Genomic DNA, 24121 nt, shown 5'->3' with positions numbered 1-24121 from the left:
GATAGCCCTACAGAGGAGGGAGAATTTCCCAAGATCTCTACACCTCTGTACCTTAACTAAGGGTGGGCGTAGTTCGCGAAGTAGAGCTACGCGAAGCTACGCGAAGTGCACTTCGCACTACGCGAACTTCACGTAGCACTACGCGAGCTGCGTAGTAGCATTTCGCACTGTGCAAGATGTGTTTTCAATGATTGCACAGTGCGGACAAGCATCCGGCACTGTGCAATCATTGAAAACGGCATCTTGCACAGTGCGAGCTGTAGTTTTCTGCTGCTCGAGTAGAATATTACTCGAGCTACAGCTTTCTCAACACGAACTGGTAGTTTCTCACTCAGAGCGGTCGCGAGCATGCGCAACCACTCACAATGAGAAACCTTACCTCCCCGCGTTGAGAATCTCGCCGGGATGTCATTTTGCTTGCTCGCGGTCGCGAACATGACGTTCAGGACCGCGAACAAGCAAAAAATGAGCGCTGCACTACGCTACGCTGCACTACGCGTGTTCGCACTGTGCTACGTGCAGCTCGCGTAGTGCGAAGTTGCGCAAACTTCGCAAACTCCGCGAGCGTAGCGTAGAGCTTTGCCCACCCTTAACCTTAACCCAAGTATTTGGAACTCTGCTAGTGTGTGCCATTGTAATGAATGAGATAGCAACTGTAATTTACATCCTATCAACATGCATATACAGAGGGGAAATTGGTTTGTCAGGAGAATTCTATAAAATAGGCCAATCATCAATCTTGGTACCTTTGCTACATGTACAATTTATTGAAGCTGAATCTTCAAACTCCTTGGGCAAGTACCGAATATGGCCACTATTCACTTATCGCCAAGGACGGTAAAGACCCTTTGGAATCCACAGTTAACCTCCTCTTTCTTTAGTAAATGTTCATGTAAAGATCATGCCCAAAAATGAGGTTTCCAGTTTATGTAAGGTGATATCATCTCTAATCCATGCACCACAGATAGACTTCGAACCAGGATATTCATCCAGAAATCAATTTGCAACTCTGGCACACCAAATACTTGTTGGAGAACGCCATGGCTCACTCAATACAGAGAAAGCCTTCAACCATGTAGATGTAATTTTTCTGGACCTTCGAAAGGACTGGATTAGGAGAAGATTTAGTACCCAGGGTTTCTTGGTTCATGTTTCCTCAGTTGCATGTATTGACAGTGGCATGTTTGTTTCCTACTCAGATGGGATTAATCTGGGAATGCTGTTCCATCTCTTTTTTTTCCTTTTGCTCCGAATCCTCAGTCAGTGACAAGACATACAGAGAAAAACCTAGCCAGTTGTCACTGTTAATGCATTACCATGCACAGATTTTATTTTATTCACCATTACCATACCTAAATCCTCCATTCCTGTTTTGATAATCAGTATTGAGTTGTTTTTAAAAATGTAGGTTAAAAGCTAAATTGGGGGCAAGAGCAAGGTCCTATACATGTCTCATTATACTACCAAAGCTGGTTATCTGGCTATGCCATGGAATGGATACCTAGGGAATCAAATCTGATCAGTTACAGCCATCATGAATGCTTAAGGAATCAGTTCAACAGTTGCAGTTCAATTCAGTCCACATAAAATCCCCAATTTTCCGCTCCATCTAGGTCAACTTTGAATGCCACACAGCCAGTAGAATGTGACTAAAAGCTCTCCAGTGCCAATTCAGATGACACTTTTACTTACATCAGGAATTGGGGCATTTTCCTTTGCTGCAGCAGGCAACTACACAAAAGTCATTAAATAGAAACAACTGTGTTAGACCTGGCATCCACAGGGAGGTCCTTTTTGACTTGTGCCTCTGCGTTTTGCTGATTCTTTTGTTGGCCTTAGGCCTCTGAACATTTTACCACTGCTAACAAGCGCAACGTGCATGTGCTTCTCCACCAAACATGATGACATTGGTGTATACCTGATTGGCATATTTGATGTACTGGTAAGCCTTGTATAAAGTGGCCTACCATATAGCCAGGCCTGTACTTCAAATGCTACTAGTGGGCTGCAGCACTGATTGTGCCTCCACAGAATTAGCTATTCAAACTTGTCTCAGGCCTGCCACTGCAGTGGTTGTGTGTGCAGTCTACTGCCACTTCCACTTCGCATTGTAAACAACTTGCCAGGCATTAAAATCCCCTTTTAGTACACATAATTCACACCTAAGGTAGGCCCTAAGTAACGCTAAGGGCAGGGTGTAATGTAAGTAAAAGGTAGGACATGTACTTTTATGTTTTACATGTCATGGTAGTGACAAGCCGCCTATTCCGCTTTTCACTACTGTGAGGCCTACCCTTCTCATAGAGACAGCACCAGGGATGAAGTCCCAGTAACCAATAGGATATTTTCAAGTCTCTTTTATTCTTCTTTGAGTTAGAACAACAGCCAATGCGTTTCGTTCCATGTATGGGAACTTCATCAGGGCAGAGAGATTCTTATTTGAATCACGTCCCACTTTGAGTATCAGGGCGAATAAAAGAGACTTGATAATATCCTATTGGTTACTGTGACTTCATCCATGGTGCTGTCTCCATTCGTCTTCAACTCGTGTTTCTGGATTCCCAGTGGGACCCAACTGCAGCAGGTCTCGGAGGCTATTAGCACAGGAAAATATTATTTTGTGGACTCTATGATTGAGGTGCTAATCGTATAGTCAGCTGCAGTTTCGATACAATTTGGCTACCCTTGTCATAGTATGAATTGGAATTCCTTTATCAGGGCCACTTGAATTATGCGATTGTGCGGCCACTGCAATTTTTGCATAATTATATATTTACCATATAATCCATCATCTGCAACATAATCTGCAGATTTTAACAAAAAAATGATTTTGTTTCTAGCTCAAACGGTTTAAAACTTACCAAAATGCCACAACATGTGTTGCCGCGTAGTGGATGCCCCTTTGTAAAGCTGGACTGGTTACATTTCTGTTGCTTAATGCTATAGTTGGATGTTAAGGTGGTACTAATGAGGTGCAGCCAATGCCCACAGTGTGTTACCAAGTTTAAAAAAACAGTGAACTAATGAAGTAATACTATAATAAAATATGCTGCATTATGCTGCATAATTTGCCTTTTCTTGCAGCATAATTTACTCAATCTTGCCGCATAAGTTGACCCTCTCTTGCCACGTGATACCAGTGCCCCTGTCCTTAGTACACTTTTAAGCGGCAATGCCTGGTCATAGAGGGGTAGCTTTTCATGTTTCATACATTTCGAATGTTAATGATAAACCCTCCTATTTTGGCGAAATTTGATTTAAAATTACTGTTGTAAAAATGCCACTTTTGGGAAGTGTATTTTTAACCTGTCTAACCACATCCTCTCTGCCTCAGAAATTGCGTTACTAAGTAAGGGTCTATTGTGTGACTGAAAAAACAGATTCCTTTACCCTTTAGACAACATTGATTACATTGTTTCACAAAATCAAACTAAGAATCTTTTTATCAGGTATGGATTCCCCCTTGAATGTCTCAGTTACAGGTATGAGACCACCTTCGACTTTCTATCCAGCTAAATTACGGATGCCACCGGAGTTACTCACTTTTGAGAGACTCGTTCTTTTTGGCCTGGATGATCTGAAGTCTTTAAAAAGTTTAATTCCCATAACATTTCCTTATCTGAAACGCAAGCCCTTTTATCTATAAAGAATGACAAAACCATAGTTATGAAACCTGAATGGCTAGTCACCTTGGACATCACATCCCTTTACACCACATGTCACAGGCAGAAAGTATCAACATTATAGAGGATTTACTAAAAAAGCGAGTGCAACCCAGACATGTTTCCACAGATTTTGTCATGTCCCTGCTAAAGATTGCCCTTCAGTATACTTATTTAAAATCATGTGGTAATTTCTTTCAACAATGCTCTGGCACATCGATGGGAGCAGTCTGTGCTCCAAATCAGGCAAATATATATGTGGACCATATTGGGCAAACCTTTGTCTCTCTTTCCATAACAGGTTTCGCTCCAACATTAAATGTTGGAAGTGGTATATAGATGACATTTTTGTAATCTTGTCGGGGACTGCACACACATTTCAAGAATTTCTGCCATACCTTAATGGAGCCCCAAAGATCTCCCTTTTACACACTCCATACATAAAACTGAGGTTTCCTTCCTTGATCTTACTATCAAACAGCATGAAGGAAAACTTTAAACAGCCTTTACAGAAAGCCGGCAGAGAGAAACACTCTTCTGAAATACAACAGTAATCATCCTAGGGCGCTATATGCGATGGCCTACCTTTTAGACAATTCTTACACCTTTTCAAAAATTGCACTCTAAAAGAAGACTACTTTAGGGAGGCTCTAGTCCTACAAGACAAACTGATGTCAAGAGGTTATCATAAAAGCAGAGAAAAAAGTCTCTTAAACAGCCTCTTATTGCCCCAAAAGTCAGGTTTGACAATACCTACCGAAAAACCATTCAGATGTGTGGGGAGCGGAGTTACTGTACATATTGAAATGTATCAGTCCACTCATATTGAGGGACAAACAAACATGGAAATCTACGTTCAGTAAACAAAAGCTATATAAGTGCACTTACAAAAGCACCATTAAAATGTCAGAAACCTTTAGAAAATATTTGAGAGTCATTGTAAGGAGTTGAGAAGCTCATATACTCATGGGTCACAAGACATGTCTCACTCTGTAAAATACACAACTTTCTCCCAAAACTGTGGTATTTAGGCACTCATAACTGGTTATAATATATAGGATAAAGAACCCCATGCCACACATTATAATGATATTGCAAGTCAAGAAGGAGTTTGATTACCATATGGAGGAATAAGGTTACATAACTTCAATGTGATTTTCAATATTCTTTCAATGTACAGCAGGAGGTAGTTTATCCTTCATAATATATAGTTTAACATCACCTTTCCTACACACCACTTAAATCCTTGGTGTTTAGCTCTTTCATAAGAAAGAGATCATGTTTGCAAACATGAAGAATAAAAATAGTCTCACTAGTGCAAAATTAAAATGATCAAACAAGCTGTTAAATATTTGTTGCAAAAAGATATTCGAATTAGTTTAATACAAGTCAGTTATTACTTTTTTTTAAAAAGGTGCTGTAGATCCAACTTTGCAGAAAGAAGCATAAAGTGTCTACATTTTCTTTAATGACCTTACAAGTGCAAAAAATAAACAATACCACAAGCTTGTCAGAAATTAGAGACAGTCTTTTAATACACGGCTTGCTGACTTTCATGTATTATATGAGAAATACTACCAACTCTGCTCTATAAAGAGAGAACGGATGTCCTAAAAAGTGGTTCTTTGTCAAAGTCAAACTACTTCATTCGGTTTTAGATTTTAAACCATAGAAGTAACGCAACTCCATGTAACAATTAATACATACAATTCATAGCAACAAAATTGAGGGGGATAACCCCTTTAAAAAACAACAATATATACATCTAGTACAAAGAATAATCTGAAGAAGAAAGCACACAATGGGGGGGTGCCTACCAATGTTGAGGGTTTACTAGCTCTCCATACAGATCCTGGATCTCAATGAGGATTTCAGAAAGCCTACTGTAAAAGATACACATTCTAGTTTCAACAGTTGTAAATGAAAAAGAGCTGGGCGGACCTGAATAAAATTCAACTTCTTTAAAAGAGGTATTAAAAAATATCTGCAAGGTGCTTCATAAAATTTACAAAAAAATATAAAGTGTAGCAAGTCCTGAGGAGACACTCTGTCACAGCCACAGGATGCTAACACTTGACCTCTACAGCTCGCTTTTGGGACAGCAAGCAACAGATGAAAATAGTCCAACCGGAACCTGATCAATAAAAAGCGCTCATGAGATGACAGTGGCCACAAGAGATATGGCTCAATGGATGGGGTTGTTTTAAGTAACATATGTTTAGTTCTTTGGTATTATGCTTGTACAAGGGTATTAAACGTTTCTTACCTTTTGTTTAACAATCATGTCGTTTATTTCATCCACATCACCCACAGTCACAATCTGGGCTTTTATTACCCGGTCCACCAGGGATAACCAATCGGTGAGATCTAGCCAGGCTTTATTGAAGTCAGCCAAAGCGGGGAACTCCATCAGAAGAGAAGATGGCATTTCCTGCTTGGAGTGGGCTGTCTCCTTAGTTACCAGTGTCTGAGTCACCACAGTGACGGTTTGACCACCTTAAAAAAATAGAATATGTACCTTTACTGTTTAATTCGATAGCAGGCCAGAAGATCAGCATTTTGTGTCATTTTTGCATACTTAATAGATTTCACTTGAAAGGTAATTATGTTCCGTGACTATGTCATTTGTTACATTTACTTCCAACACAGTTGAAAATGGAAAAAGAAGCATCTTACATCACAGCACGGTTTAGCAAATTTCAGTTTGTTATTAGTGCATTTAGAAAATATAATGAAAAGTGCCTAAAGTAGTCATCTACTTTTCAAAGGATTCTTGCCTATTTTGTGTTGCTCTTCCTGATTTTTAAATTTAATGACCGCCCTGTTTCAACTGAATACATGGACTGAGGTCCTAACCAAGCTAATGGAAAGAGCGAAAATGCCAACAGGGAAGTACAACATATTTAAACTGTAAAACTGCTGTAAAATTAATTTGGACCCCACAGCTGGTGATTTGCAATCTGGCCATTCAAAAGAACTTATCGAAATACACATTTCTGAAAAAAGGACAGTAAAGACTTGCCACCACTTGTGCAAAAAGTACCCCTTAGCCTGCTCTAACTCTATTCACCAGCAACAAGAACGGGTGCAATATAGGGAACATAGTTACGGCTCCCGAACTTATGTTTTTTTTCTGACATGTTCCTCTGTCTTTATACATATTAATTTTTTGCTAAAGTTAGCTGCATTTATCCATATTTATTTTGGGTTTTGTGAAAAAAATAAGTTGAAACTAGCATAGTTCCACATTTATGTAACAATAAATGTGCATTTATGCTAAAACGCCATATAGGTTTGAGTCATATGAACACCCACCAAGGATAAATGAATGCAGTTATATGAAAACACGAACAATTTAGGATCAAGGTTCTGCATATCTGCTGCTGTTTAAGCCTTTATCAAAATTCAATTTCTTTAAACGTCTTGCCTGTCAGATAGTCAGTCCGCATAGCTTGTGGCCTGGCAATCATGATTGACTTCATTTAAATTCACTCAAAAAAGAATCAGATTTCCATTTTAATTGACATATAAAACTAAATACAGAAAGGAAAATAAATTATGTTCTTTCTGTATTTATCTATAAAAATCAGTAAAAACTGAAAAACCTGGAGTCTTAAAAATAACACACCCTCCAGGAATGAAGCAATCCTTTTCAATGGGTGCTAGAACTTTTGCATTTGCAGCATACTATCTAGAACGCAATTTAAAGGCGTCCAAAATGAGTGTTCCTTCAGCAGTAGTGTTTCAGAGTTATAACTCTTAGGACATACTGCGAGGAGGGTTAGCAGCCGCGCAGAATGCACTATTTAACGGGAAACAGCAAAATGTTTTTCTTTTCAAAGTCAAGGCAATTTCTGAAAAATTCTTATCATCATACTATGCACGAACACACAGGAAAACACCTACACAAAAGGTTATAAGTCTGTTATTTTCTCAACAACAGTCTCACATGGCCATTATCTGTAAATCTTTGTATCTAGTAATAGAAATAAATCACTGCGAACAACATTTAATAGAGGCAAACAGGTAACAGGGGCCTTTAAAGTATGTTTTGTGTTGTTTAGAATTCTTCCTAGTAATTCCACCTTCCACTTATTACAAGTTCCAAACAGTATACATGAAAACATATATGCCCTTTTGTACGAAAGGGAATGGATTGTTACAAAAGAGAAGAAAGAAAAACTAAACTGAAAAAGCACAGAATGTACTAACGCCAAAATAGCACCACATGAAAGAAAAATAAACTCTATGTAAATGCACGGTAGTGGTAAGATAAGTTGTTGTAGTATTGAGAGGAATATTACAGGCCTCTGAGTGAGATCAACAAGCTAGTGGACAGTAGGAGTAAATGGCAACAAAGCGGCGTGACAGTTATGGGTAGAGGACATGTATGCGGACAATAAAAAGACTTTCTTTGCTCTGTGTTGGCTGGTACCACGCCATGGTGTGAAGTTACGTTTAATAAGTACTCATACATGGAAAGTTGAGTAGTTTTGTTTGTATTTTAAGCAAAGCGTAATACAGTGACCTCATCCAGCAGGACTCCTCCACAACCCTTTCTACTTTTGTTGGAAAATGCACATGCGTTGTGAGGTGGGCAGCGAAAGGTAGACAAATGCGCTTGCAGTGAATATCCAAATGCCTCAGCAGAGTTGAAGCATGCCTTCCAATGTACCGTCACCAATGGAGGCTCAAGCACTAGAAAGCATCTCCGTCATTTTAATAAAATACGGTATGCTAAAAGGTGGAATATTAGTACTGGTAAGTATGCACCTACCACTATCAATAAGGCCACAAAAGCAATAGTAGTAGGGCTCATGGTTTTATGGTATTTCTTTTTTTTACTTTTTTGTCGGTATTTATCTAATTTTTTTGTCGATTTTATCTGTATTTATCCATATTTAGTGTGCGTTTAGAGTAAAAAATGATGCTGTAATGGGTGTAGTTCCACATTTATTTAACCAACAAATATATACTCAGGTTTGAATGCCCAATGTATTTTAGCTGTTTACAGTACCATACTCATTTGAAACCACTTGCATTGTAGAACAGCGTACACAGCGGCACTGCGACAGCTATTTTAGCTTCATTAGAAAATATTTTAAAATGTTTTAGCTTCCCTGCTTGTCTATCTGTACAGCTGTTGACCTAGCACTCACTATTAAAAGTAGCGAGTATCATCCAAAAGAAAACCTATTTTCTGGATTTATTTGTATCTAAAAATAGGCGGTTTTCTGTCTGTAGTAATCTGTAAAAATCAGTAAACACAGAAAAGTGGGAGCCTTAAATATCAGTCAAGGGCTCAAAACATTGTCCCCTGGCTTAACTCTTGGTAGCTGGCTGCGAGCACGTAGGCTTAACTTAGGAGACAGGTGAGTACAGCATTTAAAAAATCCCAATACATTAAATATGTGAGACACAAAACAAAATAAAAATGCACACCCTATTTATAAAAATAGGAAATATTTTTATGATTAAAATGAAACAAAAATGACAAAAATACAATATAGGAAAATCGTGATATACATTTTTAAAGAATCAAATATCAGTTTTTAAAGAATCAAATATCAGTTTGAGGCTGATAGCGATGGACCCCTGGTCGGATACACTAAGTGGGAGGCCTCAGTCAAAATGTTACCTTTACACTTAGAAACTTTCCTGAAGTCAACGATGGTGGCTCAGTGAAATCCTGAAAGTTTCTTGAGCTCCCAAGCTTTTAGCAGGGCAGCTGGACTCTCGCCGACAGGTTGGTCACCTTATAGAACTTTTTCCAAAAGTTGCTCTAAACTTCTCCAAACTTCTGGAACTTCTTCATTAAGTTCCTCTTGAGGGTTCAAAGTGTCCAAAATACAAATCAAAGGGCCTAGAAGCTCTGAGATGGTCCTTCGATGTATGGGACTACAGTTCCCATAGTGCACCTGGCCAAATCCTTAAAAGTCCACTGGACCTACTCCAGGCTGGAGACTTCTTGGGGAAGATGGTGTAGGTAAGCTCTGTTAACCTGTTGCTTCCAGGAGTCCACTCCTTGATTTTTTTTATGAAGCAAGACAAAGTCCTAAGGGCTGTATTTCCAAGTGTGCAGCATGTGCAGTCCTTCAGAGTGCAATCCTTAGGGGTGATGACCAGGGTTCCAGCAGGAGAGTCTGTCTTTTCCTTTCAGGTTCAGGCAGCAGATCTGAGTTTCTATGCAACTCTCACATATGTATCCACATATGTATCCAGTGGTCTGGGGCAATAAGCAAGGGGCACCCCTGACCAATTCCACCCAAAAACATGACAGCGTTCTCCAAAGTGTGCCATATTCTTGTTTCACAAAGCCCTGTTCTTTTAAATTCAACATGAAAAAATTATCTCCTTGTGATTAAGAACTGGCTAAGCCAGCTTACTGATGTAGCTCATTTTCTTTGACACACCTCTTCCAGATCCCATGCATATTTTATTCCTGGAGCTCCCATCTGACTGTGGGGATTAGAAAGAAGTGGCAGGCCTTGCTAGCATTCCTCACTGCCCTGCTCTCTTTGAAGACAAGTTTGTTTACCTAACCCCCTTCCTGGCCTGTTCTCTGCAGCTGCAGCACTTCCTCTACCAGATAACCTCTGTCTCTATACAGGCCACTTATCACCTCATCAAATAAGTTTGGCTCAGCCTGTTAAGACTGGCCAATCAGGAGAGGCTGCTAGAAAGCTGAATGTGGCTCACAGAATAGAACGTTCTGTAACTTCCTTTCTGTACTAGGTATGATAAATTCAACAATGACAAGTTTCTTGAAATATTATTTTAGCTCCCCCTGTTAATAGTTACAACATATTACAGTATTCCCATGTTAAATTATGGAGCTAAAATGCTACAATGGGGGAAAATGTAATTAGTAGTTTTTCCCTCATCATGGCACATAAAACATCTTTTAGAATATTCCTGCTTATTTTTACATGGCACCTTACCCCCGGGGCACCTAGGGTAGACCTTAGGGGGGCTTATAAGTAAGAATAAGGTAGTTTAATACTTCGGAAATACCTTTAAACCCAGAGTCAATGTTTCATGTAATTTCGATTTAAATGCAGCTTGCAAAGCTGGGCTGACTTTAAAAGGACATCAGGCAACAAAGCAGTGCACACTTAAGTGCCTCAAAGCTGCAGGGCATCTAAACCTACATGCCCTTCCTATACCTGGTACTTACAGGTAGGATGTCAGTACCAATTGTAATTACACCTAATTACCATATACCTTTTTAATCAGAGCACTGGCACTGGGCCTGGTTAGCAGAGCCCAGGATGCAGTCAGAGTAAGTTATCACCAGTATCAGTAAAAATATAGGGGTGATCGAAGGTACGAAGGTAAGTCACACAATCACACTCTGTAACAAAGCGGCTTGCGGCTCTCACATGCGGCTTTGCAATGCAGGCAGACTGTATCTTTGAAATAATTCTCAGGAATGAACTATGCAGGGGCGTGTGGGTGTAAATGTATTATTAATTGAGTTCTGATCTGGAAAAGCAGAAAAACATTGACCTTCCACCATCGTTAATCAAAAGCTGCTGCCTGTTTGTAGATAACACTGTATATACAAATGAAGCTGAAGATGCTGTAAAACGGACAATGCTAAAGAGAATCACTGATTCAGGTTGAGAATGCCATTGCGGCCCAGGTGTAGGTTTACTTCCACTCATTACCAATGTGAAGTCAGGGTTGAATAAATAGTCACACATAGAAAGTTGGGTTCTTTTATTTGTATTTTAAGCAAAGCTCAATACAGCGACCTCATACAGATGGTCTCCTCAACAACTCTCTCTCTTCACCTTCATTTTAGAACCCCTGCTGGTTCTACATTCCCTCTGACATTACTATAAGGACAGCAGCTGAAAGCCACACATAGCTCTTCCCCGAAACCGGTCCTAGGATACTTCTTTCCGGTCCAGGGAGGACTTGGCTTGGCCTTTCGGGCTGGATTGTTCCCATGAGGCACAGGGTCAACTGATTTGCATGTAGCCAGGTCTAAACTGGGGTGGCATGGTGAGCAAACGAATGATGGGTTTACCCCAGATCTCTTGACTGGGGGTGAATGTTTTGATTTGTTCTGCATTCTGTCCATCACCTGTGTGTCTTTTGCTTTCTCGCCCTAAGTGCGCCAGGTATGCCCAGACGTGGGTCCCATGCTTTCCATGCCACTGGAATCAAGCTATCCTGGCTGATGATGGCTGATAGCGAGAAAACGGTCCTAAGATGCTTGATTCCGGACCAGGGAAGACATGGCTTGGCAGTTCGGGCTGGACTGTTCCCATGAGACACCGAGTCAAGACTGATTTGCATATTGCCTTGTCTGAACTGGGGTGGTGTGGTGAGCAAAATAACAGTGGATTAAACACAGATCTGTGAATGTTTTGCCATTGTGCAACATTCCGTCCATCAACTGTTGTTTTTGCATTTGTCACCCCGAGTGGGACAGGTATGCTCAGACGTGAGTCCCGTGCTCTCCATGCCACTGGAATCAAGCTATCCTGGCTGATGACGGCTGATAGCGAGAAAACGGTCCTAAGATGCTTGATTCCGGACCAGGGAAGACATGGCTTGGCAGTTCGGGCTGGACTGTTCCCATGAGGCACAGGGTCAAGACTGCTTTGCATATGGACATGTCTGAACTGGGGTGATGTAGTGAGCAAAATAACGATGGATTAAACCCAGATCTGTGACTGGGGTGAATGTTTTGCCATTGTGCAACATTCCGTCCATCAACTGTTGTTTTTACTTTTAGAAAGTGTGCATTTTCTTGCTGTACCATCTTGTGCCTCTGCCTGCCCTTGGAATCAACATCTGGTTTAGACTGACAGTTAGGCTGTTTGTGCATTCACTCTAGACAGTCACTTAAAGGGAGTTGAGGATTGCCCTGCATATCCTGATGGCCCATCACCAGGCTAATGGGCCTTCCTGAGCTAGAGTTGTGGTAGGAGTTGCTGATGACACCTGAGTAGGGCTCTACCTGCCCTCTCAAAATGCTATCCACCCCCCTGTAGTGTGTCTGGTGCCAAGGTAGGAGCTTGTAGACAACAGAGAGTTTTCCCTGAAGCATGCCTACTTCAAAGCCAGAAGGGGTATAAGTATAAGAACTAAAACCCCAGACATTTAAAACACTTCTGGACCGAGGACTCAGCCAAGAGAAAGAACTGAAGAGCTGTCAGGAGGAGTACTGCAGGTTTGCTGTGTGTTGCTTTGCTGGGTTGGCCTCCAGTTGCTGCTTCGGTCTGTGGGCAGGGAAAGAACTGGACTTTGCTTTGGAATCTTGCTTTTCCAAGGTTCTCCAAAGGCTTATGTGTGCTTGTCTCCTGTTTGAAGTCTCAGGGACATAAATTACTTTATCTGCAGCATCCCTAAACTCCACTGCTAGGAGTTCTGACCTGCCAAGTGGTGCCAATTCCAGTTCTGGTGCCTTTAGAGGTTGGTCCTGTTGCAAAGTACTGCAAATTCGACACATTGTCCTTCCAGCTCAGGTTTTTCCAATGCACCACCACCATACTGGAGATGTTTCCACGCACCGCTGCTGGGCTGCTTAACAAATCAACGCAGTACCTGTTTGCGGCCTTAAGAACCTAAGTCCAGTGCACTGTATCTCTGATGTCAGAGACCACCGCACTGACTCTGATGCAGGCCCTACTGTTCGGCTGAACAAATTGACTCATCACAGGTCTGTGGCTGAAAGAACTAATGCAGCAGCTGTTTGCCGCAACTGTATCCACCTCCAGCTCGCATGGATTTAGCATTACACCTGTGCACCAAGTTTTCCACTGCATCACCCACAGGCCAGAAACGTCTTTGAATTTCAATGCAACACATTTCCTTGGACACAACACTTCTCCCGCATGCAGCAGAATGAACGCATCGCTTCCCCGGGGACTCAAGAACCGACGCATCATTATGTTTTCCAATGCTTCCCCTCTCTGTGCTATTTTTCATTGTAGAATTTGACACATTCAAGGTACTTTGTGCTAAATTCACCACATCCATAGAGTTTTATGGACGTAATTGCTTAAACATTTAAAAAGTTATATTTTGAGTTCTGTATGTTCGATTTTTGTCGTTTTGGTCTTGTTTGGTTTAGATAAAGATTGCTTAGTTTTCTTAACTGTGTGGTGTCCATTTGTAGTGTTTTCACTGTGTTACTGTGTGTTTTGTACAAATGCTTCACACATTGCCTCTGAGATAAGCCTAACTGCTCGTGCCGAGCGACCAAGGGGGTAAGGAGGGGCTATCTTGGGTGTGTAACTCCCTTACTCTGACCAGAAGGAAGGGTCCCTACTTGGATAGGGTGCATGCCACTGTCAGCTAGATACCCCCATTTCTAACAGTTTCAAAGGTAGGCCAAAGGGATGAAGTACAAAGTGAAAGATCACTAACTGACCTAATATGATGTAAAATTATTTTCTCATTAAATTGCGAGGGATGAGTGGATGCCAAGAGAGCTAATAAAAGAGAGAGAGAGCTGGGGATATATCAGAAGAACTGAGAGGGAGTTAGCTACAAAGGGAACATGAGAAAGAAACCTAGAGTGATAAAAATGAAAAGAATGGAGGCAAAACAGATGCTGCGTGGAAGTTTTGCTGTTCTCCGCCTCACCATGCATAAGCATTGCCTAAGTGTGTCAAACGTTATCTTGCTAATTACAGCAGATTTAGAACATCCTTAATCTACGTTGCTCTTCCAGCCCAGACAATAACGCAGCATTCTTTGAATGCATTTGATTCATAAATCCATCACATGGCTAATATCTCGGGCTGGACGTAGTTTGCAAAGTAGCGCTTCGCAAAGCTACTCGAAGTGCACTTCGCACTATGCGAGCTAGTCGTAGCACTACGCAAAATGTGAGGTAGCATGTTCGCACTGTGCAGTATGCCATTTTCAATGATTGCACAATGCGGACAAGCACGGGCACTGTGCAATCATTGAAAACGGCATCTTGCACAGTGGGAGCTGTAGTTTCTGCCGCTCAAGGAGATTTTTCCTCGAGCGGCAGCTTTCTCAACACGGACTGGTAGTTTCTCATCGCGAGCGGTAAGGAGTATACGTGACCACTCGCAATGAGAAAACAGACCTCCCCCCGTTGAGAATCTCGCAGGGAGGTTTATTTTCCACGCTCGCGATCAGCAACTTGATGTTGCTGATCACGACCGAGGAAAAAATCTCGCCAGGATGTCATTTTGCTTGCTCGCGGTCGCCAACTTGACGTTGAGGACCGCGAGCAAGCAAAAAATGACCGCTGCACTAAGCTACGCTACGCATGTTCGCACTGTGCTACGTGCAGCTCGGGTAGTGCGAAGTTGCACAAACTACGCGAGTGTAGCATAGGGCTTCGCCCAGGCCTACTAATAGCTCCCTTTATGCTGCATTATGGCCGGAAGTTGGATTGATGCTGATCGGTTCTCGGTTGTTTGGGAAGAAAAGCAATGCAGACTGACAAGTCGTTGACAAGCATGTTTCAAACAGCAAGAGGGGTAAATTCACCACCATTTTTAATAAAGTTCTCTCCAAGACAAAGGGCTTCGTTATAATTGTATAAATAGGAAGAGAGAGATTTCAGTTATATGTGTAAAAACATTGTACTTTTCAAACCCAGAAAGCGTTGGATCTACAAGGTAAAACATCTTTTCTGAGAGCATTCAACATTTTTTCTGAGAGCATTTACTCTAAATGTTGTACTATGTGTATCTCACAGTATAGACATAGCGTAGAATGGGATGGCCTGCCGACCATAATGACTAATAAATCAGAATTATACTTATGGCAAATGAAGTGGTAATTTTAGTCCAATTTCTTAGGCATTGCAGATGGTTAATGTAAATTACCATCACTTGATGGAAATGTAGATTCAATAGTTAGGCATCTGTTCATCAACAGTCATTGGCTTGGCTCCAGAGTAGACTAGGGCTTAAAACCCAGTAGAGCAATTACATGTTGAAAGGAAAATGTGAGTTATGTATTGAAAAGACAAGATCCAATAGAGCATAAGCCGAGGTCAACACTCCTATCAGAGACCTAGAAAAACAATCCACAAATATCACTCTTCCTCATCATCTCTCTCTGTCTCCGACGCACACTGACACACACAAGCACACAGATACACATTGTTAACTTTACTGAAATGTGTGGTTACTATTCTAACCCTACATGCACGTGGATATTGGGGTTCGACATTGAAATATTACGCTTTAAAATATTTTAAATATACCATTAAAATTTCTCCCATGAGTCACAGATTTTGGTGTACATGTGAAAAGATACAATAGGTTTTTGAAATGTCTGAACACTAACAGGTATCCCAAAATCAGAGATGCTGTAAAAGACTGATATCTTATGAGTACCAGCCGACTTTCCGGAAACATTTGTAGTTTCTTTTGTTAGACCCTCACACACTCTATTGGTGCGTACAGTTTTCAGGCAGCATTAAAAATGTCAAGATAACTCTTGTTTAATGTTCCTGCTAGAGACAGATTTCAGAGTTGAGTTTGGTGCCAGTTTTGACTCGCCATAAAGTAGTGCAGAAGGTTAATATGCCTGCTGCAAAGAGAGCGTACTGTGCAGATCACAGTTCTACATTTTATGTGGATAACTGAGTAGATGACTGATTTTGTCACAGAGATACTTTTGTTACCACAGTTCATAAGATACAACCCTAATATAGAACAGTGAATGTCACAAACTGTCATGAAAGAGCTGCATGCAAACTACATATAATTTTTTAGGACATTCAGTTTTTTCCCCCAGTCTTTCATTATGTACTCTTAATGTTGCTGAAAAGGGTTTGTTTGGTTAAATATACCTTCTTATTAGTAAAGCCAACCTTTACGAGTGCTTTAAAACTAATTAAATGAGAGGGCCTACGGAGAGATGAGGAGCACTTTTGCCTGGTGGTCATGAGGGAATCTGAGGAGGTGGTCATGGAGGTTGATGGTCAAAAATGATTTTTGCACCGGGTGGCAACAGCTCTAAAGCTGGCCCTGAGTGACATGCTTCATCATCAGGTGTCAACCTGGTACCTAAAAGCCAGGATGCCCTTGACCGTATTCCAGGGAGCACTTTAAATATGATAGCAATTGGGATCTTAACCCCTTCCATGCTCATTACAAGATGGTTCGGTCATGAGCACAAGGGGCGTGACCTCTGACCACATTTCAGCAATCCCACTGTGTGAGGCTTACTGGAGGTAACAGGTGGCCTAGTTGACCCCTAAGGACCCTCAGGAGCAAAGGGGACTTCGCCCCAACCACAAGTGTGCCAGGAGGTGCGTTTGCAGAGTACTGGAAAAAGGGGCAGTCTTCCTGAGAGTTTCTAGCTTCCTTTCTTTTTTATATTTTAGGAAAGGGGCTGTGTGGCCCCCCTTCCCGTTCACCATTTTGGGCCCCAGGACCCCTTCCCCAGGCCCTGACCCATCTTTTTTTTTGCTAATTAAAAAGGGAGGGGGCCACGTGGCGTGCCTCCTGAGGCTGATTCCTGCCCGGGGGAAATCATCCCCTAGGGCTAGGCCTATATTTATATATTATATTTGAAAAGTGGAGGGGGGCATGCAGCCCCCTCCCCAGGCCGATTTTGGCCCCGGGGACACCATACCAGAGGCCCTGCCAATTTCTTTATATTGATTTTTTAAGGGCAGGGGGCCTATTTGTCCCCCTCCCCCAGGCCATTTTCGGCCCGGGGACACCATCCCCCGGGGCTTTGCAAATTCTTTTTCAAAACATTTCTTTATTTTGAGGTCAAGCCAATTTCTTTATATTTGTTTTTTAAGGGCAGGAGGTCGTGCGGCCCCCTCTCGGGCCATTTTTTGCCCTGGGCACCCCATCCCCCAGGGCTTTGCCAGGTCATAAGGAACTGCGGGGGGAGCCTCAAGACCACCGCAGACCCTGCCAGCTCCCCACCTCCTGCAGGAGAAGGCATTGCTTTGAGAAAACATGTAGCTCCCCCTGCCCAAAAGCAATTCTGTCCCACTTCATGGTAGCAAGAGTATTATTCATGTTCTTGCTTCCATGAAGTGAAGCAGAGTTTGCTATGGCTTAGTGGGAGCAGTACTCCAGCCAAGCCACAACAAACTGCAATGTCCGTGGGAGGGCAACCCGGGACATTGCTGAAGCCGGCCCTGGGGGGTGGAGGTTCCCAGGGCCATTACGGCTTCAAGATGTTGTGTGTCGATTTAGATACCCGTACATAGGTTTACTGAATCATGTCCTTATATAGGCACAATTCACATTGCCCTTATTTAGGCATAGAATCCCAGTCCTTATTTAGTCATTGGCCATGCAATCCAAATACAGGCATGGTCACCTACATCCGTCCATCCAACGTCACAACGAGTTCTTAGAAACCAGACCCTTAAGTCACTGGGACATTACTTCTTGGAGTATTGAATTCTCCAAGAACTCATTTATTATGCATGAACCACTATACCCTAAGGGTTCATTCAGGAGGTCTTCCTCTGCCCGACTTTACGTCAATGCTAGCATTCGTAAGTACCTTCCAGGTATAAATATACCTTCACTTACCATGGCAAACCACGGCTCAGCTGAACGGCTACCTACCGGCTGCATACTTGCACAATGCGGCTCGCCACGGCAAGTTCAGAAGGAATTTGAGTTCCCGCCTGACGCACTGAACCAGAGGACGTCCTCCATGCTTGCAGAGATTCCAGCTTCCAGTGCTATGATTCCCTTCATGGGGTGTTGGAGTTTGAGATTCGGAAAGAGATTCCCACCTCTCTCATTATAAGGTATGGAGCTGGTTAGAACCTAGAGGGAGTCTTGGCAATGCAAATTATAGCATACCATACTATAGACAAAAGCACCTACTTCTTACCTCATACTACACTTAGGTTAGGTACACTGGAGTAGAACTTTTAGAAGCACCAGATGAGTATCCACTTTTAGCCAGTGTTATTTATGTGTATGCCTATGAATATAGGTCATAGCTAAAAGACAATGCTATTACAGTATTATTTCTCCCCACTGCTCACGCTGTATATTTTATATCTTGCATACTGTCTAACGATCGTAACAGCTCATATCTCTTGCACGAGGAATACTACTGTTCAATAAAGTCTTTTATTGAAACACCCATCTATTCTTTCTGTGCAACTCTGCAGAAACTAAGCATGCACGATTGACTGAGTGAAACTGTTGTCTATTGTTTCCACGATTCTGAGACATGTTCCGATTCTAAAGGGAAACAAAGTTGTCATGTTTATGCGGTTGTCAGAAACTAATCCCTTCTTGTTCATTCGAGAAAGTTTCTAGTGACCTCTGAGTTAGCTGGCACACACAAGTAATTAAGTTTAATGTACTTGATAGGAGCATACTGACCTCAGTCCTATGCTAAAACTATAGTGTATATTATTCCGATGCGCAGAGCCTATAAGGGAAATAGGAACTACACCACAAGGAGGGGAGCCGAACGGCTGAAAAACTTACAGTTGATTCTAGGTTTCCTAAATTTTGGAAGAACTTACATTCTAAATTACACAGAAAGGGTTAAACCTCTCTACGAATTAATCAAACCCAAACTCAGAATTAAAAATTGGACAGAGGAACACACAGATATCCTGCGTTCACTTCAAGCTGACATGTTAGCAACAAATCACTTACAAACAATGTAATTTAGTGATCCAAATCATGCCGGGTCAATGCGGATTCACCTACTTAACTTTTAATGAAGGTGAAAAAGTACCAATTGCATACAAATCAAATTTGTTTATACAAGCGGAAATGCGCTTTACATTAACAGAAGAAATTCTGACCGCAGTTCAAACAGCTCTAGGTCAGGGGAAACGCATAATTGTCGTGACTCCAGTGCCAGCCTTAGAATGCAAAAGCTTTACATCCAAGATGGATACAATGGGTTAATTCTCTTGCTGCAACAGATGTTGAATATGTTTTTGATCCTTTTTGAAAAACACAAGCATTCCTGCAATACGAGCACGAGTGTCCTCTGCCTACTGAGATTCTCCTTCTTGATCAGTACGAATTTATAATTTATACTGGCGGATTTGCACAACCCGCTACGGAGAGTAAACAAGCTTATAGTGCAGCATGCGCCATCGTTAAAGGTCGTATGCACCATGGTAAATTCCGACCTACAAGGATTCAAATTGCCACTTGAAAATATGGATCCCGAATTCCCCACACTCATAGTGTGCGATTCTTTTTACTGTGTTAAATCATATTATGAATATTTACATAATTGGCTTCAAAATGGTTTCAAAGATGCAAAAGGTGGCACAATCAATTATAAAACGCTCTGGGAACAAGTAGTTCAGTTGTGAAACGGACTACAAAAACACTCACATGATACACACGCTGAGTCATCAAAGTGATGGTGTTCATGTTGCAGGGAATTAATTGGCTGATGAAGCCGCGAAGGGGGCTGTGCAAATGGCTTCCTTAGCTGCGATCACTCGTTTAAAAACAAAAATAGACAGTGTGATATTATTGTCAATGCTTCAAGAAAAGGCAGCGGTGCAGCGTTACCTAAGAAGTTTCCACTCAAATACTTAAATATAACTGATGCGAACAACGTTCCGTTTGCTCAAATTCCTGGAGTGGGGGATAGGGTAATTCCAAACATGGAACGTAGATTAGGACTAATCCTAGCATCACATGAAGGGATAGGCTCTGTCCATGCAGGTATTTCCGCGACAGTATCTTTATGAAAACAAAGATATTGGTGGCCCGGTATAATGAAAAAGACCAAAAACTATGTTTTCGAATCTGAAATACGCCAGAAGATGAAAGTCTTTACAGTGAAACGTCCTGCGCAGATGCCCCTATTAATTTCAGATAAATCTTTGGCTTGTGTTTACCTGGATCACTGCTATCCCTTGCAAAGGGATGGTAACTATAAATACATCATGGTCGCAGTAGATTCGTGCTCAAGGTTCCTATGGATGTCGCCTCAGCGCTCGGCTGACGCTCGAACTGTTATAAAAGATTTGCTAGTCTTTATCGGCACATTCGCGATTGGCACACAACACTCTGACCAGGGTGCTGCGTTTAGCTCTCGAACTTACAAAGAAGCCATGGCCAGTTTGGGCGTAGCATTGCGGTACTCCTCTCCATTCCTACCTGAGGGTAATTTGTTGTGAAAAGGAAAAACCGGGACATAAAGCGGTCTATAACAGCTAGGGTATTAGGTTCAGGTGATGGGTGGTTCAAACATTCTTATGGGGTCCAACGCTTACCAAACAATGTGCCAAGAAGTTCTCTAGGGGGTGTCACACCATATGAGGTCCTGTTTGGGACAAGAATGTGGGTCACAGATCTTGATTGTAAAGGCACAGTGGTGGAAAATAAACCTTTGGATATCAAAGATCATTTGGCAGTTTTATAGGACTTAAATGAACCAAGATCGAAACAAAGCAACATGTTCCTGAAGCCAAACACCACTGGGGAAAATCCAGCTGTCCCAGCAAGGCCTGTCTGGGACCAAAGCTTGGGGATCTATTCAGAGAAAAGATCACAGACAAGAAGAAATTTGGGCCTTCTTACAGACAACCAGTACCTGTCCTAACAATCCACAGATCAAGAACAGTACTTCTGCCGCCCCTTGCTGGTAAAAAGGAGAAAAGATTTGTGTCCATCGACCATATCAAACCACACCATGTGGCCAATACTGAACAGTTGGTCAAGAGGACTCCAACCAAGTAGCAGACGCACTCCTCTAGCTACTATCCAACAGGTTCAAACTGAAAGACTCATCACCTTCGGAGAGTCAGAAGTGAGAAATGAAGGACTAAGCAACAATGCTATGGAACTTATTCCTCTTGAAACCCAAAACACAGTTCATCCGGATACACCTGTCTACACCAACATAACAAGTGATCAACTGGTTCAAGCGATTTTAATGAATCCTGATGCAATTCCAACCATTGACAGAACTGCCTCTGGCTATTTCATTAACTTTGATACATTTTATGAGGATCCAAGCGAACCTGAAATGACGCCAGCACGAAGAACTTTCAAACAACAAGCAACAGACTTTTTTCATCTCCTGAAAAAGACTTATCTGGTTTCACCTTCGATTGAACTATGGATTGTTTATGGAATATTTTTCTTTCTGCTTTGGCTAGCTTTAGTAATGACTATGAGTATGCTGATAAATGGAAGATATATTCAAATTGACATAGCAAGTAAAAAAGTGAACTTACTTCTGAAACCACACAAATCATCCCATTGTGAAGCAAGAGACTTGTCATCAGTGAACATCACAGCCGTTCCTATTCAAGATGGTATAGTATGGGACAAAACTGAATATGACATGTTCAGCCAGTCTGAACTTTTGAACATTTCTCACTTATTTAAAATTTTATTAAGTGACTTCATTACCTCGGGTACCTTTTCTGATGATTGGGACTTTGAGACTGTTAATAACATGATCAGCTGCATTCTCTAATCATGATTATTTAGAGGGTTCATCAGAATATGAACAACAGTTTTATTGTTATAACCACTATGGCCATCATTTCTTGCATAAATCTGCATTACCTAGAAATGTATTTATGTATAACCAATGGGAACATTGTCATACCACACCAAAGGGTAGCTGAAACACTTTTGCAATGAAGTTTCCATATTTTTCAGGGTTCAACATATCCAATCCAGAAACGTTTTATTTAAAAGATGCAAACAAAACAGGAATAAAAAATATTTTAACCAATAGAAAACAGAATTGTTCGGCAGCCTTTATTACCCAACTGTCTAGACAGGGTTTCGAATTTTGTAAAGACACAATTGACACAAAGGCTGTCTGGGGTACAAAAGATGGGCAAGTGCAGGGGATATAAGCTTTGTTTAGAGCCTGTATCATCCCACAGCATGTAATGTTTTTGGATGACACTTTCCAACAAACGTCTTGCCTTGGGTTAGCCATGATCAAAGACATGAATACTCCGTCCATACCTGCACCTGCAAGTAATAGCACTACACAGGGGGAGGTCGACGCACATACTATTTTTCATCACAACAGATCATATTACGAATGGAAACAATGGTTGCTCTGGCCCATAGACACAAACAACTGTCAAGAACAATTCCTGAACAAAACACAGAGTTTCACTATCAATAGGCCATACCCACGCTATGTTCAAAGACAACATCCACCGGAAGTAACAACATACAGTGTAGGAAAATTGTGTCTTGATTGGCTCCAGAAATCTACACGAGAGGATGTGAAACAACACTTATCTTTACTTAAAGAAGGCGCAGACCTTAGGGATTTCTTGCTAGGTCCAAGAAAACTGTGTCAAAAACGTTTTATATATGCCGGTATCTAAGCTGCTTATAATGAAATATGGAAGATAACGCAAGGCAGAAACTGCAGAAAGAATACGAGAAATTGATTGTATTAATTTAGTGAAATCTCTCGCTGTAGTTGACAATGGGTTAACAATTCTGTCATCCAGGATATATTTATTGGGCAACATTGTATCCTCTGTCATTGACATTATGGAACAAGACTTGGTCATGCTGCGACAAGGCCAATCTCAAATACGTTCTATTTTGCTTTTAGGCTGAACGCTACAAAACTTGCGTGCAGGTTATGTGCCATGGCGTTTAATCAACACAACGTCTCTGTTTTCAGAATTCAATCTCACTGATAAACAGGTCGAACTGGCACAGAAGGGAGCAAAGTATACAGTGCTGAGCATTGAAAAACTAGAAAAATTGCCATTTACGGTACCAGAAAAAACAGCTCCTGAGTGGATCATTCATGGCAAAATAACTCTGCCTGTTACAACTTTCCATTTTCAGTAGTGCCTAAAAAATATACCAGCAGGCAAATATGAAAGGTTAGGTAAAGAATACATCAAAACATCCTGGGATTTACCTTACACACACAGATGTTGAAGTGGGGGGCATGAAGTGTTTCTTAGTGGTACACACTTTGAAAATGCAATAAATGGTTCTCTCCTATATCAGGGTATTAATGTGCACGGGGCTTGTAATGGTTTCAACACAAATTTGTCCTGTCACCTGCAAGGTTAACCAGCTGCAGTGATTAATCCGATTTTTGGACAACTTTCAAATGGAAGTTACATTGAGGAAACAAAGGGCACGTAGGTAACATCGAAACAAACATTGCTGATGCTTCCAATGCTGAAGGCGCATCTATGTGCGGTTAATCTTCCAAACTAGGTATTCCAACTTTCACCTACAACAGTAGACGATTTCTTGTCTACAGGAATATAGAATTTCATGTTTTCTCCATCCCCATACACTGACTTTTGAATCAGCACACAGTGTACCGGGAAGACTCTGAATTTGGCCTTCATTTTTAGAAAACAAAAGACAAGACTTGGAACTTTTTCCTATGATTAATTATTTTTTTCCAAATTTGTATTCTTCTTTTTTGGGCAAAGTAATCTGTTTACAGTAGAACTATTCTTAGTGAACATAATTCTTTGAACACTTCCAGAGACAAATTGCTATCTTGTC

At 41.4% G+C, this 24121-nt stretch overlaps 1 protein-coding gene across 2 annotated transcripts in view; it reads right to left on the bottom strand.

The window, feature by feature from the left end:
• DMD (dystrophin) overlaps positions 1 to 24121 on the bottom strand; it is a 4652165-nt gene that overhangs the window by 2635792 nt on the left and 1992252 nt on the right. For both annotated transcript variants that reach the window (XM_086934537.1, XM_086934536.1), the window contains one exon: positions 5929 to 6158. In XM_086934537.1, coding sequence (XP_086790663.1) covers positions 5929 to 6158 — 230 coding nt within the window. The remainder of the gene's footprint in view (positions 1 to 5928; positions 6159 to 24121) is intronic.

Source organism: Lissotriton vulgaris, chromosome 8 (genome assembly GCF_964263255.1).
Source record: "Lissotriton vulgaris chromosome 8, aLisVul1.2, whole genome shotgun sequence".
In the NCBI taxonomy this organism is placed as follows: domain Eukaryota; kingdom Metazoa; phylum Chordata; class Amphibia; order Caudata; family Salamandridae; genus Lissotriton; species Lissotriton vulgaris.
The sequence above is the reverse complement of the archived record's forward strand: the minus strand, read 5'-3'. Positions and strand labels throughout refer to the sequence as shown.